Genomic DNA, 15,140 nt, shown 5'->3' with positions numbered 1-15,140 from the left:
TATCTAATAATATACTTATAGTAGCTAATGTATTATGTATATGCATTAACTGATGTACATTCTGAACAAATATTATACTATATCTATCCAAATATATACGAGGGAATGACGCATCCACATTTTCATAATTTAAAAAAAATATTAAGGCATTGTATTAAATCAACTAATAATAAATTCTAAAATCAGATTCGGCTTTTCCCTGGTAAATATTATGAGAAGTTCAAATATTTTTTTAGAATATAAATCATAGTAGTCATTGCGGCGTAATGTTGGAATTGAAATCGGGTATTTGATGGAAAAACAACCTTGTTTCGTAGTCATAAAATATAAGTTTGACTTGTTCGTGATAGTGGTTAAAATAACACTCATATTAATGATTATTTACAACCACGATTAAAGATACATCTTTAAAATTTGCCAGAAAATTTGAAATTGCCAGAAAATTATGACTTGCCCCCTCCCCCACTCTAACCATGTCACTGGAGTCGCCCCTGCTTGTAACCTACTGTACACCCGATCGACACCAACTTGAACACTTTTTTTTTCAACAAGTAATGTAATTTTCTGTTGCAGTAAAAATTGTTTTGTGGGACTACGACAGGGCGGCTGTCGGTCAATGGCGGTCGCTAATGGTCAATCCATAGTCCTGATGTTGTCACTATTATTTAGTGCGGGGTGAGTCGGCTGCGAAACGTTTCACTAATCACGACGCGTCGAATACTGTCCCACCGGTCACTGATAAGCCCTGTATCGATCGGTCGAACGGCATAAACAGCGTCTGCTCCGCTGTCTTTTATACGTGCGCCGTTTTTACTTTTTAGTTTTTACTAATTGTGTTTTGCTCATCGTTTCTTCTTCGACACCCGACCCCAACGACGTACACTCATGTCAATGTCGATGTTGTTGGTTGAAGTTTAAACGATACATTTCGGTTGCAGTGGTAGGTTTTTCAAGCGCGCCGGTAATGTCCGTCAAACCGCCGTTGCAGTCGTAAGTTTCCTGAGCCACATCTCCGCGGGTCCGTACGAAAATGGTCAAGACGTTCATCGGTTGGATCTGGAGGAAATTGTGGTGGGCGTGGTATCTGGCCATTATTTTGGTCGTGTGCTACACCAGGGAATGTTTGCGGAAAAAGGCCATCTGGGACGTAGGTGGGTAATAACTAACGATCTTACATTATGGGTGTACTGGCTGTTAAGAAGCCCACTGGTTAGGCTCTTTTCGGTTCAGTGTGGTAGGTCTAGATGACGATAGACAGCAAGTGTCAGACGTCAGATTGGACGTCAGTATTTTAATCATAGGTATAGGTACTGCTGCGGTTACAATTCAATAATACCTACCTTTTGATGGTAAAATATTTAACACATAGATCTGGAAGGCAATTCAGTTACTCCAAATGATAAGTATGGTTAGCTATTAAATAAGGAGCTACCTAGTCCTGGTTTTGTTAAATATAAATAACTTACTGTATCATTACTTTTATATAAGACTATAACAGTTACATCATAACAATTTTTAACTGTGGTTTTATATTTTTCACTGTAGTAAATAAAGTAGATTTCTTAAAAAAAGAAACAATTTCATTGTCTATTACCTACTTAATTTGGATGATATCCAGTCTACTTCTATTTTACGCATGATTTTATAAGAACACACCATTGGATGATAGGTATCTATCTAACATATTCTACCTAGTAGTATTTATTTCAGATAATGAAAAAATCTATTTCTTTGATAAATTTGAATAATACATTTTTATGGCTACATACTATGGGTACTGTTTAGTTTTCCACATTCTTTAAATATTCTCGTATAGTTATAAAATTATTTCAGGCATTTAAAAAAAAGGGCTAACAGTTAAAATGTATAAAATTGCATAGATAGGTTGTACATTTAATATATTGAACATTTTTGTTAAAAAATAAAAAAATAATAACTGTTGGCAAACTTACAGTTTTACTCGCTTGAAAGGCTGAAACATTTTATTATTATTTTTTTTTAAGTATATACTAAAACAATATATGTATTTGCAGTACTTGAATTGGAGGGGTGCACAGGAAGATGGAGCTCCCCTACTATTTTTATTTTTTTTTTTGTGTACCCCTAGGTACAATTTTTTTTTACTTGGATGGGGGACAGTACAAACTAATGTCCGAAATAATTTTTATTAAAATGTGGATTTCAATTGATGTCAATTATATAACAAGTTTTACTATTTTTCATATAAAAATTATTTTTGATATTAGTTTATTAATTAATTATAATATCACCCTGTGTTTTGCCTATATAGTCAGTAGTTCATAGATCATATTATACAAGTATAATATCTAAGTCACAGATACTGATGTTTGCTAGTACTATATTAATTTGTGTTCCAAATGAAATGTTATCAGTTTCAGTTACAGTTATCATTTATTGGTGTTTTTGAATTTTTAAATTTTTAAATTTTTTATACTTATCAAAGTTTGTGGTTTCTGATGAACCAAAAACAATAATTATTAATTTTGTCATCTATTTAGTATATTGAATAAACAGGTAGATTATTATTAATTTTTTTTTCTCCTGTAACAATGTAAGATGTAAATATTGCTAGTTTTTAAATCATTGGATTGAGCTCCTCTACTTAATTTTTCCCAATTCGAGCACTGTTTATTTGTGGGAACAGTATTCATTTAATCTTCTTGATAATTGCTTTAAATTAATAAAAATGATGTTCTTATACAAAATGCGAGTAATTACTTCAAAGTAGTTCAACCTAAATAAAAGATAAATTGGATATCAGAAGTAGATTGTTTATCTATATTCGATACAGTATTTTCCTAGTGTCATATTATCTTTTCTTGAAATGTTTAACTTTAATGTTGCAATGGTATCATGATTCTAATTACCTACCTTTTAAAATTTAAAATCAAAACAAGTTGTAATGTACACAATTTTACAACCTTTGTAAAGTACCTATAATATAATTCATTAAATAATTGTAAAAATAAGGTATTTTATGGAAATTGATAAAAGATATTATGAAATACATCAGAAAAAACAAAATATAACCTAAACAGGCGAAAACAATTTTAATATGCTAAAATTATATGTAAAAAAGCGGGAAGTGGATGTCGCTTTGCTGTACAGTAGGTTACAAGTGGGTCACTGTATAATGGATGGTATTAAATTCGAATTCAATGATATAATATCATTGTATACAAAAAACGATTCTGAGAGGTGACGGTTTATCATTGTAGATATTTTATATTATATGTATATTGTTATTATTTATTATTAATACCGTAGCCGGTAAGTTAATTAATATAATAAAATTACAAAAAAATAACATAAATTGTTATTCTTGGTTATTTAATATGTAATTTCCTATATCATAAAATAACTATAAAAAAAACTGTGTTTTTATATTTTTGAGATGTTTGGTGGTTTGTAATTTGTAGGTTTGTAAGTTTCCAATCTAAGCTATAAATGAACATTGGTACATTTTTAACTACAAATTCATTTTTAAATTAAATTAATAATGAATTTGTAAAATTTGATGAATGTCAAAAATCAAACTTTAAATGTTTATAAAAAAAAACTGTATCTATGTATTTTTAAAAATTTTCAACTGTTATTTAAGTTAAAAATATGGTGTCTTGTATTAAATTTTGACGGCCTTTGGTCCAACAAATATAATTTAATGATATTTATAGAAAAAAAAAAACTAATGAAAATTTTATCAAACCTAGAAGTAGATAAAATAAACATTTCATATAAATCTCAAGTGTCTACGGTTTAAAAATACAATAAATTAAGAAAATCGCTACATGAGAAATCAAATGAATATAATGTTGTAAAAATTTGAACTTCAAACGTTCATAAAAAAAATGTTTTTGTCAAAGGTAGATATACCTTATAAGGAATCTTGTATTATATCTTAAAATCTTAGATTTAAAAATAAAAATTTATAAAAATTTCTAACTCAAAATAATTTGAAAATTTTTATGACTTACGCTTTTTGTTAAAATTTGAACTTTAAATGTGATGTGATTATTGATTTTTAATATTTTCAAAAATCATTGTAACAGTCTATTAAGAGCCTTGTATTCAATTTTCAAGCTTTTTTACCCAACAAATCACATTTTATTGACATTCATAGAAAAAAAAACTAAAACAATTGGAAACTGAAAATGTCCGATAACAGTTCAAAACAAATCCAAATATTTTGAAAATGTTATTGTGTATAGAAAATGCTAAAATAAACAACCAGTAAAAATTACATGTATCTACGATCATTTGTTTTAGAGTTACATCGAAAACCTCAATAGATTTTGAGTAAAAATTCCCCAGTTTTCCATAATTTTTTTTTTTTATTATCACGGTGCTTTTGAAAATTACTGGGAATTTAAATTTTTACCTCCAAAACAATGCACTAACTAGATTCAGTTTCCCATCGAACAAGTTACTGAATTTGGAAATCGAAGCATTATTTCGACTGGATTCACGACAATTGAGCGCGCGACAATTGGGCGAAGACTATTGAGCGCTACGAAAATTAAGCGCTGAGACAATTGAGTGCAATATAAATCTTTGGTTAGGTAATAATTTTAAAAAATAAAAACAAAAAATTGTATAGTTAATAATACATTATCAGTCATAACAGTCAATATCAAAAAGTGTATAGTAATAATTTAAAAAAAAATAAAAAATAAGTCATGGTATATTGGTTAATAATACATATTACAAGTATACAAATTCATATACAAATTAAAACATTAAATATTTTGAGCAATGCCTTTTAAAAACTGTTCAGTCGACCTTAAATTAAATTGGTCACAAATATTTTTTATTCTTAATCCTGAAACTTTGTATTTTTTTTTTTTTTGGTTTTGGTTCATTACCTGCAATAAACTGGTGAATTCTCACGCGATTCAACTTTTCCTCTTTTTTTAAAGCTTTGATAAATTTCCAAATTGATGGATGAACTGCATTTAAAATTGATTTAAATGAATTATGCCATCCTTCAATGGCATTGCTGGTCCTTGGTATGTCATCTTTAATCAAACCATAACAGTTCCATAATTTTATTGGAAACTTTGGGGATCTTCGTTGCCTTTTACGACTAATACGACCTATCCATGTGTCTTAAAAATAGTCTAAGAGAGGTGTCAATATTGTTTCATGTTCTTTTTTAAAAATCAGTTTGTTATAGGTCTCAATAACAGACTCTGGTGGAACATATGCTAATGGGTTTAACATTTTAATACTTAATGCAAACTCGGAATTTTCACGGTATTTTACGGCAAGTCCCGTGTTTTGAATATGTCACCATATAGATTGACAAAAGTGGAAAAAACATCCATTTATTTCTGTTTGAGGAAATACCTTTTTCACTGCATTTATTGTACCTTGTTCGTAATCTAGCATTATAGAAGTTGGATTTAATTCTGGTCTTAACTCTAAGATTTTTTTAAATAGACCAATGTATATTTCTTCAGTTTTATTTGGAAGGAGTGTAAGAATCTGATGGCAAAACATTACTATATTGTACACCGTGAATTGTATATAGCTGGTAGAAAATACTAGGCGACTGAAAAAGTAACATCAATATACGAATGTTCACAATCGACCATCATATCAAGATTTTCCGTAGTTAAAAATATTAATATACGTGAAATTTCTTGATTTTGTGAGTAGCTATCATACAATAAAAATGGTTTACCATCTAATTTTGTTGTAAACTCGGTTGGAATGATCAATTCCTTCAATGAAGCTGGAATTGCTGGTGCCATTAATTCTTTTTGGTGAATTCATTGAACCGTTTTTTTCATCGAATCAACTGCTGGTAATTGACCAGCAACTGCTTCAGTAACCTGCAATAATAATAATAATTTAAAAAATAAAATATTTTACTTTTTTTTTTTATTTCTAAAACACGAAAGTAAAAATTATAACAAGTCGATACAAAACGATTAACGATTTAATTTAGTTGAAAGTTATTTTTGCATATAAATAAAAATAATTTTAAAACATATTTACAAAACAAAAAAAATAATAATAATGATAAAATATAAATATATAATATATATATTATGTAGATACGTATCAACTATAATGTAACACGTTACTACCATATATTATATATATATTACACATATATTATATCCTTTTTTACTTTTTATGATTTCCATTTTATTATTAAAATTATGATTTAAAAAAATTAAAATGTTAAGTACAATAAATTGAGTAGTGTTAGTAGTAAAGAACCTACGTCTACTGCTGCATTATCGTCGTTGGAATTTTATTCTAATAAAAACGATTTAATATCGATATGATAATGAACGATGCGGCAAATAAGTAATAACATTATCTGATTAATGGTTATCATCAAACATAAAGATTATCTGACGGGTTATATAGGTATTCACAGACACTGCGAACGAATTCATTTCTAATTTCGTCATTTCGTATACAGCAGTTTTGCACTTAATACAGTGAACTTTTACTCAGTTCAGTATAATATTATAAAGCGCTCATATGTCTCAGCGCTTAATTGTCGCAGCGCCAAATTTTCGCCGCGCTCAATTGTCGGGACACCATTTCGACTACTTATTGTGTACACAGACAAAAATAAAAAAACACATTGTAAAATCAATACATTCATCGCTCCGCTCAGATCTAATATGATTTATTACATAATCCAAACTTTGTGTTATGTATCATAATAAACTAAAAAAAATTATTTCTCTACAAATGTATAGTCTTAATTACTTATGTGTAAGCTCTAGTTGTTATTTTTACATTAATATTGAGGTGCTTTAAATTTTAAAATAATTATACTTTATATATTTTTTTTTAAATGCATTTATTTCTTTACAGTGGCAGTTTTTATGGATTCATTGACACCAAAATTTTACATAGCTCTTACAGCAACTTCATCATTCATCTCAGCTTTAATAATGGTATGATTTTACTTTTTAGTACCTATATATATATATTATTTTACATAAGTATCTTACATTTGAAATATTTAAAAATTATATTAAATTACACATATAAAATAAAATTGTAGACCAATTATCATAGTTAAAATGTATGTTAATAATATTTTGTCTATTTAATATTGTAAGAGGTCCAATATCGTTTATAAATGCCCTATGTTTCTCTCACCAGTAATAGTTTATTAAAAATGAAATTAAAAAAGTTACTTTTAATCAATTAAGGTTTTAATATTGGTGCGTTTATTAAATTGAAAAGTACATGATTATTAAAAGTAAGATAAATATTATTTCTTTCTTTTTAGTGTACACTATTGAAATCTGTTTAAAACATTTTAAAACCTGAAAAACATTTTATATAAAATATTAAAAAAGCAATCAAAATTTATTAAATGTTCAATAAAAATATTATTTGAAAAAAACTGTGTGTAAAATTAATCAAGTAAATATGTTACAGTAAATTAATTGTTTTTTGTTGAAATAACACACTATCCTTAAAAAACGTTAATGAATCAAACTTAAAATATACTTATATAACTTGTATAAATACTTATACCAAAATTATCATTCACCATCTACCAAAGATAAGTATTTCATACATAAATAATTATCCTGGTTAGTAGTCATTATAGTCTATTCCACGAGAGAATAATAAGTCTGCCGACCGATTCTCGTCAGGGCTGCGCATCCCCCATTAACTTCCCTGTGTTAACGTGATCACTTGTTTCTGACGCATCAATCGAATCATTCGTGATGTGAGAAAAGTGATTATTTTCTCGTGGAATAGACTATAGTTTTCAAATTGTTGTAAAATCTTCAAACCTTTATCAATTTATACCATGAATAATTATTGTAATTTGTTTTGATTAAAAATTAAATTATGTTACCTACACACAATGTTGATTAATTTACTCAAGTAAGTATTTGATGTGCTGGAGCAGATGTATTACAAATAAACTAATAAACTAATAATTAAAAACAAAAATATCGAAAAGACAAAAAATTATGTTTATTTACTAGCAAATAAACAAAATAACCATGTTTCTGTAAAAGAATTAAAAAAACTAAAAGTGCTTTACAGACAGTTAGTAGTTGTCGAGTGAGTCACCAATAGAAATTTGTGTTAAATCTGAATTTAATGATAAATCATTGCATATGAAATACGATTTTTTAAATATATAAATTCGTACAAATTTAAACAAAAAATGTTTTTAAAAAAAACTGTATTTTTATATTTCTTGAATTTTTTGGTTATCGTATGAATTATTTATGAGACCTTTTTTTAATTTTATATACTTCTAAGCTATAAAAACTGAACATTTTATACATTTTTAACTACTAAATGATTGACTAAGTTTTGTAATTTTGAAGAATTGTCAAATGTAAACTTCAAATGCTTATATAATTAAATTTTAAATATTTAAGTGCAACAGTAAAATCTTATGGGAAACCTTGTATTATATTTTCAAGCATTTTGACCCTTCAAAACATTTTTTATAAGGTTTTTTATTGGAATTTTTAATATAAAAGTTTAAAAAATTGAATTTGAAATTTCTATAGGCAAATAGTTACAAATAAGATAACATTTTTTGAATATATTATCATGTATATAAAATAATAAAATAAACATTTGTTGAAAATTTCAAATATCTCTGGTTATTTGTTTTTGAATTACAATAAAAGAAGAAAATTGTCCAATGAGAAACCGTTATTTTACGTGGGAATATCCAATGTCGTAAAAATATTTGAGTTTCGAATACTCATAAAATATGAATTTATATCCATATACTTGAAATATAATTGTTTGGTCCTGTAGACATATTTTTAGTAACGACTAATGAGTAATGACAGTGAATAGTAATAATATGCTTTTATTTAATGTAAAATGTTTTGCTTAGAGAATTTCTATAAAAAATATTGTTTTCAGATACTAGAGTGGATATATTTCCAAAAATATGGAGTATCATTTATTGAGCAGTTTTCACTCAATTATATTAGTCCGTGGATTGGTGGAGGTAACGATAATAATCAACAAGTACCAGGTATATAATTTTATAAAATATCAAATAAGTAGTTTTTAAAAAAAAAACCAGATACAAGAATTAATGGAATTTAATGGAATTAATCGGATTTTAGTATACTTATTTTTTTCTATATAAGATAGAAATCTAACTTTTATAAAGACATCTTGTTTCATGTCATTCTAATAATTCTAAATAAATAATTAATATTTTTATTATTTATCATAAATGCTTTTTTATTGCTTTTTCTGTAACTATTCCAGTTGTAGCATTTTAATAGTTTTAATGTGTCATAATAATTAGAAAAATGTAAATTATTGTAATCCAAAATTCTTATTATGAAAATCTGTTGTTTTGACAAAATTTGTAATAATCTCAAACATTTGATAGTTATTTTGAGTTGTAAATTCATAAACAATTTTCTTTTTATATCTAAGATTTAAAAATTGAATACAAGAGTCCTCGGAACTTTGTCTATTTTTATCAAAAAAAAAAAAAAAATCAAATTATATATTTATGAGCATTTGAAGTTCAATTTTTTACATTGGATATTTTCTCGATTTCTCATGGAATGATTTTCTTATTTTTTTGTAATTCAAAAATGAATAACTGTAGATACTTAAAATTTACACCATATATTTACTTAAAATTGAACACTATATATTACAGTGCCTCACTTGTACACTACTGTACAGCCGAGCAACACCCACTTATCCGCTTTTTTGGTTGTGCTATAAATAAATATACTTTGTTTTATTTTTTCAAACAGAATTATGCTTTTTTTGTTATTTATTGTGCTACTAAAAATAAAAATTACTAAAATACTACTAATAATATATTATCATATAAACCAAAGGGCCCCATTATCATATTTAGAGGGTCCTTTTCAGACATAAAGGATTTTAGATTTTAAACTAATATGAACTTTTATTCCAATTTACAACACATGATAAAAAATTGAAATTTCTCGATACTTTCAACATCTAATCATAGGCGTGCGCAGCCCGTTGTGGCAGAGTAGGCCAATGATACTTGAAACAAATTATTTCATACACCGTTGTCTATATAAAATTACATTCATTTACTCACCGGTCATCACCTAATGTTTAAATTTTAAGGTATAATAATGTATATATTTTTATTGATAAGTAGGGCTAGGATTTATATGCATTTGCATATTATTTTCCTGAGGTCCAATTTGATAGGTTGTGATATATGCCCACGATTTACCTTATCCTCGATTAAATAGAACCATTTTTTGTTTGCATATTTAAATTTGATAGATTTAAGAGAATCTTGATAATTTTGTTGATATAAAAAAAAATCAAAAATCAGAATGCTTATACCACAGAATGAGGCAATACAACTATTGAACTATGTATATGATCTAAGTTGCCATCTATATAATAAGTATGTTACAGCTTGCAGGGAGGGCCACAGCCCACCTGCCCCACCCCGTGCGCACGCCTATAAAGATATTATTCTGTAGTATACATTTTTAACTGTAACTTGGCCCCACTAAAAAAACTTTATTGATATTCATAGAAAAAAAAACTAAAAAAATTTTAATTTAAATTGTCTGTAATAGGAATTGATAAAATAAAAATTTAGTGAAATTTTCATGTATCTACAGTTATTCATCTTTAAATCACAAAAAAATCTTAGATTTAAAAAGAAAATTTTTTATGAATTTCTAATCCAAATTAATTTAAACGTTTTCGTGAATTTTATTTATTTTGTCAATATTTGAATTTAAATGCTTATAAAAAAAAATTGTGCCTATAGATTTTTAATATTTTTCATCTACCTTTGAAACATTATATTAGAAGCTGCAGATTTCAAGCTTTTTTACCCAACAAATTGATATTAATTATAAAATAAAAAAATTGTCAAAAACCGATTTAGCGTAAAAATTCATGTTTTTCCTTAATTCTGAAATTCTGAGCGGAGCGAAAGAATGTATTGGTTTTACAATGATGTGTGTTTTTTTTCTGTCAGCAACATTTCTGATTGTAAGCATGATTCAATTTTTGAGATCAGAATCTTTTCTGATAGAAAAGTGAATTTAGTTGATACTTTTGGAAGGTCAAAATTGAAAATTCTAAGTAGTTTTAGAAAGCGTTGAGAGAAACTACTGACAAATTATGAAAAACCGCTAAAAATAGAATTTTAATTTCTTACAATTTGCTTATCACCATAGCAACGAATAAAAAATAATAATATTATAGGGATTACGCTAACCGCTCACAATCGTTTTTTGTATATAATAGATCGTCATTGTATTCAAATATGACACATCCATTACAACTACTGTACAATAGAGCGGCACCTACTTGTCCACCTTTTTCTTTTGTTTTTCACGGCACTTTTGAAAACTTTGGGATTTTTTACTTTTGACCCCCCCTAAAGTACCAACCAGATTGATTTTCCTATCAGAAAAGATACTGTTGAAGAAAATCTAAGCAGGTGATGACAGATACAAAAAAAAATTTTAAATTAAATATAAAAAATTTAAAATTTAAAATTAAAATAACACATATTGTAAAATCAATACATTCAAATCAGATGAAAACACATATGGTTTACATTTTGAACGGAGGCCTGTACAGCATAAATTATTTGATCTATTTTTGTAAGTAAAATTAATTTAAATAAAGTGATAAAAATTGTTTTGCTTTTTAAATTGTACTTGGTATGCACTATGTATAGACATTATTTGAGGCACCAAAATAAAAATGTTTAGTAAGCCCACTCTTAATTGCGCTTTTGGTTCTATGCAATTTTGTAAGACAAAAGTTTAAAATAGGGAGCCCTTTTATCCCTAGTTGCAGCACTGAGTATGTGCTGTTCTATTTATTTGCTACCACATTCGCATTCTGTAGAATCTGTATTGTATCCCCACTTTATTGTTTATTATAAATATAAAACTTAATATGGTGTTAGTTTAAAATAATCATATTCATTTTAATTATAGGTGATAATCTCCTAGTTTATCCATTTAGTTATAGATACTAGTTATTTCTATACTCTGTCCAGTAAGAGAAGACGCAAATGCAAATTCCCAAACTGAAATTGTTTAATGTCTGGTCATGTTTATCTTGTTTTACAGAGTATATGTAGTTTAGGAGATTAATAGTTACTATTTTGGATTCTGAGCGGAGCGAGGAAGCTATTGTTTTTACAATAGTGTTTATTTATTTTTTATTTTTATATCCTGTATACAAAATTTCTTCCAGAAGGAGTGCTTTGATTTCAACATATAGTACCTTATCTTTTAGCGAATTGGATCAAGATGGTACTTTAAAGAGGTCATTTTTCGATTTTCTCAAAAATTATTTTATGCCACGGGAAAAACCACTGAAAAATTACGAAAAACCGCTAAAAATGGGATTTTAATTTCTAACGCTTTGTTTATCACCATAGAAATGAATAAAAAATTATAATATTATCAACTAAAATGATAAAATAAATAATAACAATATAAAATATCCATACTGACAAACCGTCTCCGCGCAGAATCGTTTTTCTTATACAATGATATTTTATCATTGAATTCAAGTCTAATACAACCCATTATACAATGACCCACTTGTAACCTACTGTACAACAGAGCAACATCCACTTACCTGCTTTTGTTTTATTTATAAGTAAACAATTTCATTTAAATTAAAAATATTAATTTTTTAGAATGCAAAGTATGGAGAAATCCATTAGGACTTTTTCGCGGTGCAGAATATTCAAGATATCTCAATTACACCAAACGAGAACCTTTGACATTTTACGATATGAATTTATCAGCTCAAGACCATCAGGCATTTTTCATTTGTGATGCAGATAATGGAAAACCAGATTACGAAAGTGAAAAAAAAAACTAAATATGCCATTATATGTATTATTGCATGAATTATCATAACTTATGTATACTTTATTTTTAATTAAGTAATGCAAGCTGCATGGAGGGAAAGGGTACCAGCTGCAAGAGTGAAAGCTGCACATTTGGCTTTAGAAAAAAATGCAGACTGTGTCACAGCTCTTATCATGTTAGCTGAAGAGGAAGCACCAACTATGTTAAAAGTTGAAAAAATTTTACGTAAAGCATTAAAGCTAGCTGAAGCAAACTACAAAAGAACACAAAAATCTCATCATCTGGATTCTAATATTGAAATGCAACACAGTAATTTATTTTATAAATATAATTTATAACAACCATTTACCTATACATCATAATTAAAAATTATTTTAAAATCTATAAATTAAAAAAATTAAATAATACAATGATAGGTCTTTAAATAAAAGCATTGTAGGTATAAATATAATTTAAATTATGGTCTGCAATGCTTTTAAAAAAATATATCTTATCACTAATTTTATGTTAAATAATAAGTAAAATATATAATAGTATGCTATATTATATTCAGTAGGTAGACATTTTAACAAAAAAGAATTAGAAAAATGTATTCATGATTTCAAGAATATTACTCTATTAGTATCTTGATTTTTAAGTCAACACTGTGCATTACCTCATAAGATACTGTTGAAATAAAGTAGCAAAAAGTTCTTAATATTTATTGAATAAAAAATATATTTACCTACCTGTAGGACTGTAGGAGACTATATTGGAAGTTTTTAAAGAAGAAAACATTTGTATTATTAAACAAGTTGATAAATACATAAATGTAATAATATTAAAATATTAGATACCTCTGATGACATGGTGTTAATATCATAATTGCATTTATTCACTTTTATAATATTTTTACAAAATGTATACTATCATAATTTATTGATATTATATAGCATATTGTTTTTATTTATTACAGGGCGAGATTTAAATGTTTTGATATATATCAAAAGGCGGATAGCAATGTGTTGTAGGAAACTAAGAAAGTTAAAAGAAGCTGTGAAAATGTTTAGAGACGTAAGTTAATGATATCGTATAAAAAATACTATTAACAATAAATTAACTTTTTAATTTATTATTAGAATGCTTAACAATAATAATTCTTCAAATAATATTTAATTAAAAATAACCTAATTTGGTTGGTGATGTAGCTGTCATTAATATTATTTCAAATGTTTGATTCTGGGTATTATTGAATGTACAAGATATTTAAATAATATTTTTTAAGTTAATCATGTTTAAATTTCCAATTGATTTTAAACTATGATAAGTGAAGGTTCCCAATTCAATTTAAATACCTAAAGTTGAAATTATTTTCTTTGTTTCAGTCATTTTTTTTAAATATTTTTTTCAAAGAAAATGTTATAAGTTGGATATAGTGAGAAATTTTAATTAATGTGTATTACTTAATCATATTTCTATCATATTAATCAATAAAATATTTATATTTATAAAAAAAATATAAGATTTCTTTATTTTAAATTGTTTATCAGAAACTATGTTAGTTAATATTTTTTTAAATCTTTCAAACTTTATAAATCTACACATGGTCGAATAACAATTTAACTAATACTAGTGTACTATGTTTTCATAAGAAGCATTACTACATTCCTCATTCCACACGCTCTGTTAATTATTGAAATAGTGAAGTGATAACCTGGTGCATGAAAAAGGCTAATTTGGATAACTATTGTGAATTTTTAACTTATTTTACAATTAGGTAATTTGGACAATGTATCTAAAATATATCGCATTTTATTATTTTGGGTTCATTTCCATTTTCCACTTTAATTTTTAATAAATAATACTATTCAATATACATTGTACATAATGCATTATGGATTTTAAATCTATTCATGGTATTCATTAGGTTTGTAACTTAAATCAATTGAATTATATTAGTTTAATAGCTTAATCAAATGATATATCAAGTTTTGTATACAACTGTACAAGTTGATCATACTTAATGGAATTCGATACCGTGATTTTCTGTTTTCTTCTAACACACGCGTGACATAGTATTTTAGACGTGTTTTTTGCCAAACCTACCAATTGATCTAATGAAACGATAAAAATTCTGAAAACAGATTTGAATTTGTCATCAAGTCTACTTAAAATCAACTTATCCACATTTTTGATTTTTTGATTTTAGTTTCTCCAAAAATTGAAATACAAAAATGTTCAAATACTCAATTTGTTTTTTATATGACTTTTTCTGAAATTTGGGAGATAATATCA

The 15,140-nt window shown here is 26.5% G+C and overlaps 1 protein-coding gene across 2 annotated transcripts in view; it reads left to right on the top strand.

The window, feature by feature from the left end:
• Positions 1-739: 739 nt before the first annotated feature.
• Positions 740-15,140, top strand: part of LOC100161790 (protein ST7 homolog) — a 20,826-nt gene continuing 6,425 nt past the window's right edge. The window contains exons 1-6 of one of the 2 annotated variants that reach the window (XM_001949533.5): positions 741-1,151; positions 6,862-6,944; positions 8,908-9,022; positions 12,689-12,859; positions 12,942-13,175; positions 13,822-13,919. In XM_001949533.5, the coding sequence (XP_001949568.1) occupies positions 1,031-1,151; positions 6,862-6,944; positions 8,908-9,022; positions 12,689-12,859; positions 12,942-13,175; positions 13,822-13,919 (822 nt within the window). In that variant the 5' untranslated portion in view covers positions 741-1,030. Of the gene's footprint in view, positions 1,152-6,861; positions 6,945-8,907; positions 9,023-12,688; positions 12,860-12,941; positions 13,176-13,821; positions 13,920-15,140 lie in introns of both variants that reach the window. The other variant, XM_029485875.1, reaches the window with a different exon arrangement.

This window comes from Acyrthosiphon pisum, chromosome X, assembly GCF_005508785.2.
Source record: "Acyrthosiphon pisum isolate AL4f chromosome X, pea_aphid_22Mar2018_4r6ur, whole genome shotgun sequence".
NCBI classification, from domain to species: Eukaryota; Metazoa; Arthropoda; class Insecta; order Hemiptera; family Aphididae; genus Acyrthosiphon; species Acyrthosiphon pisum.
Note: the sequence above shows the minus strand (reverse complement) of the source record. Positions and strands in the feature narration are given on the sequence as shown.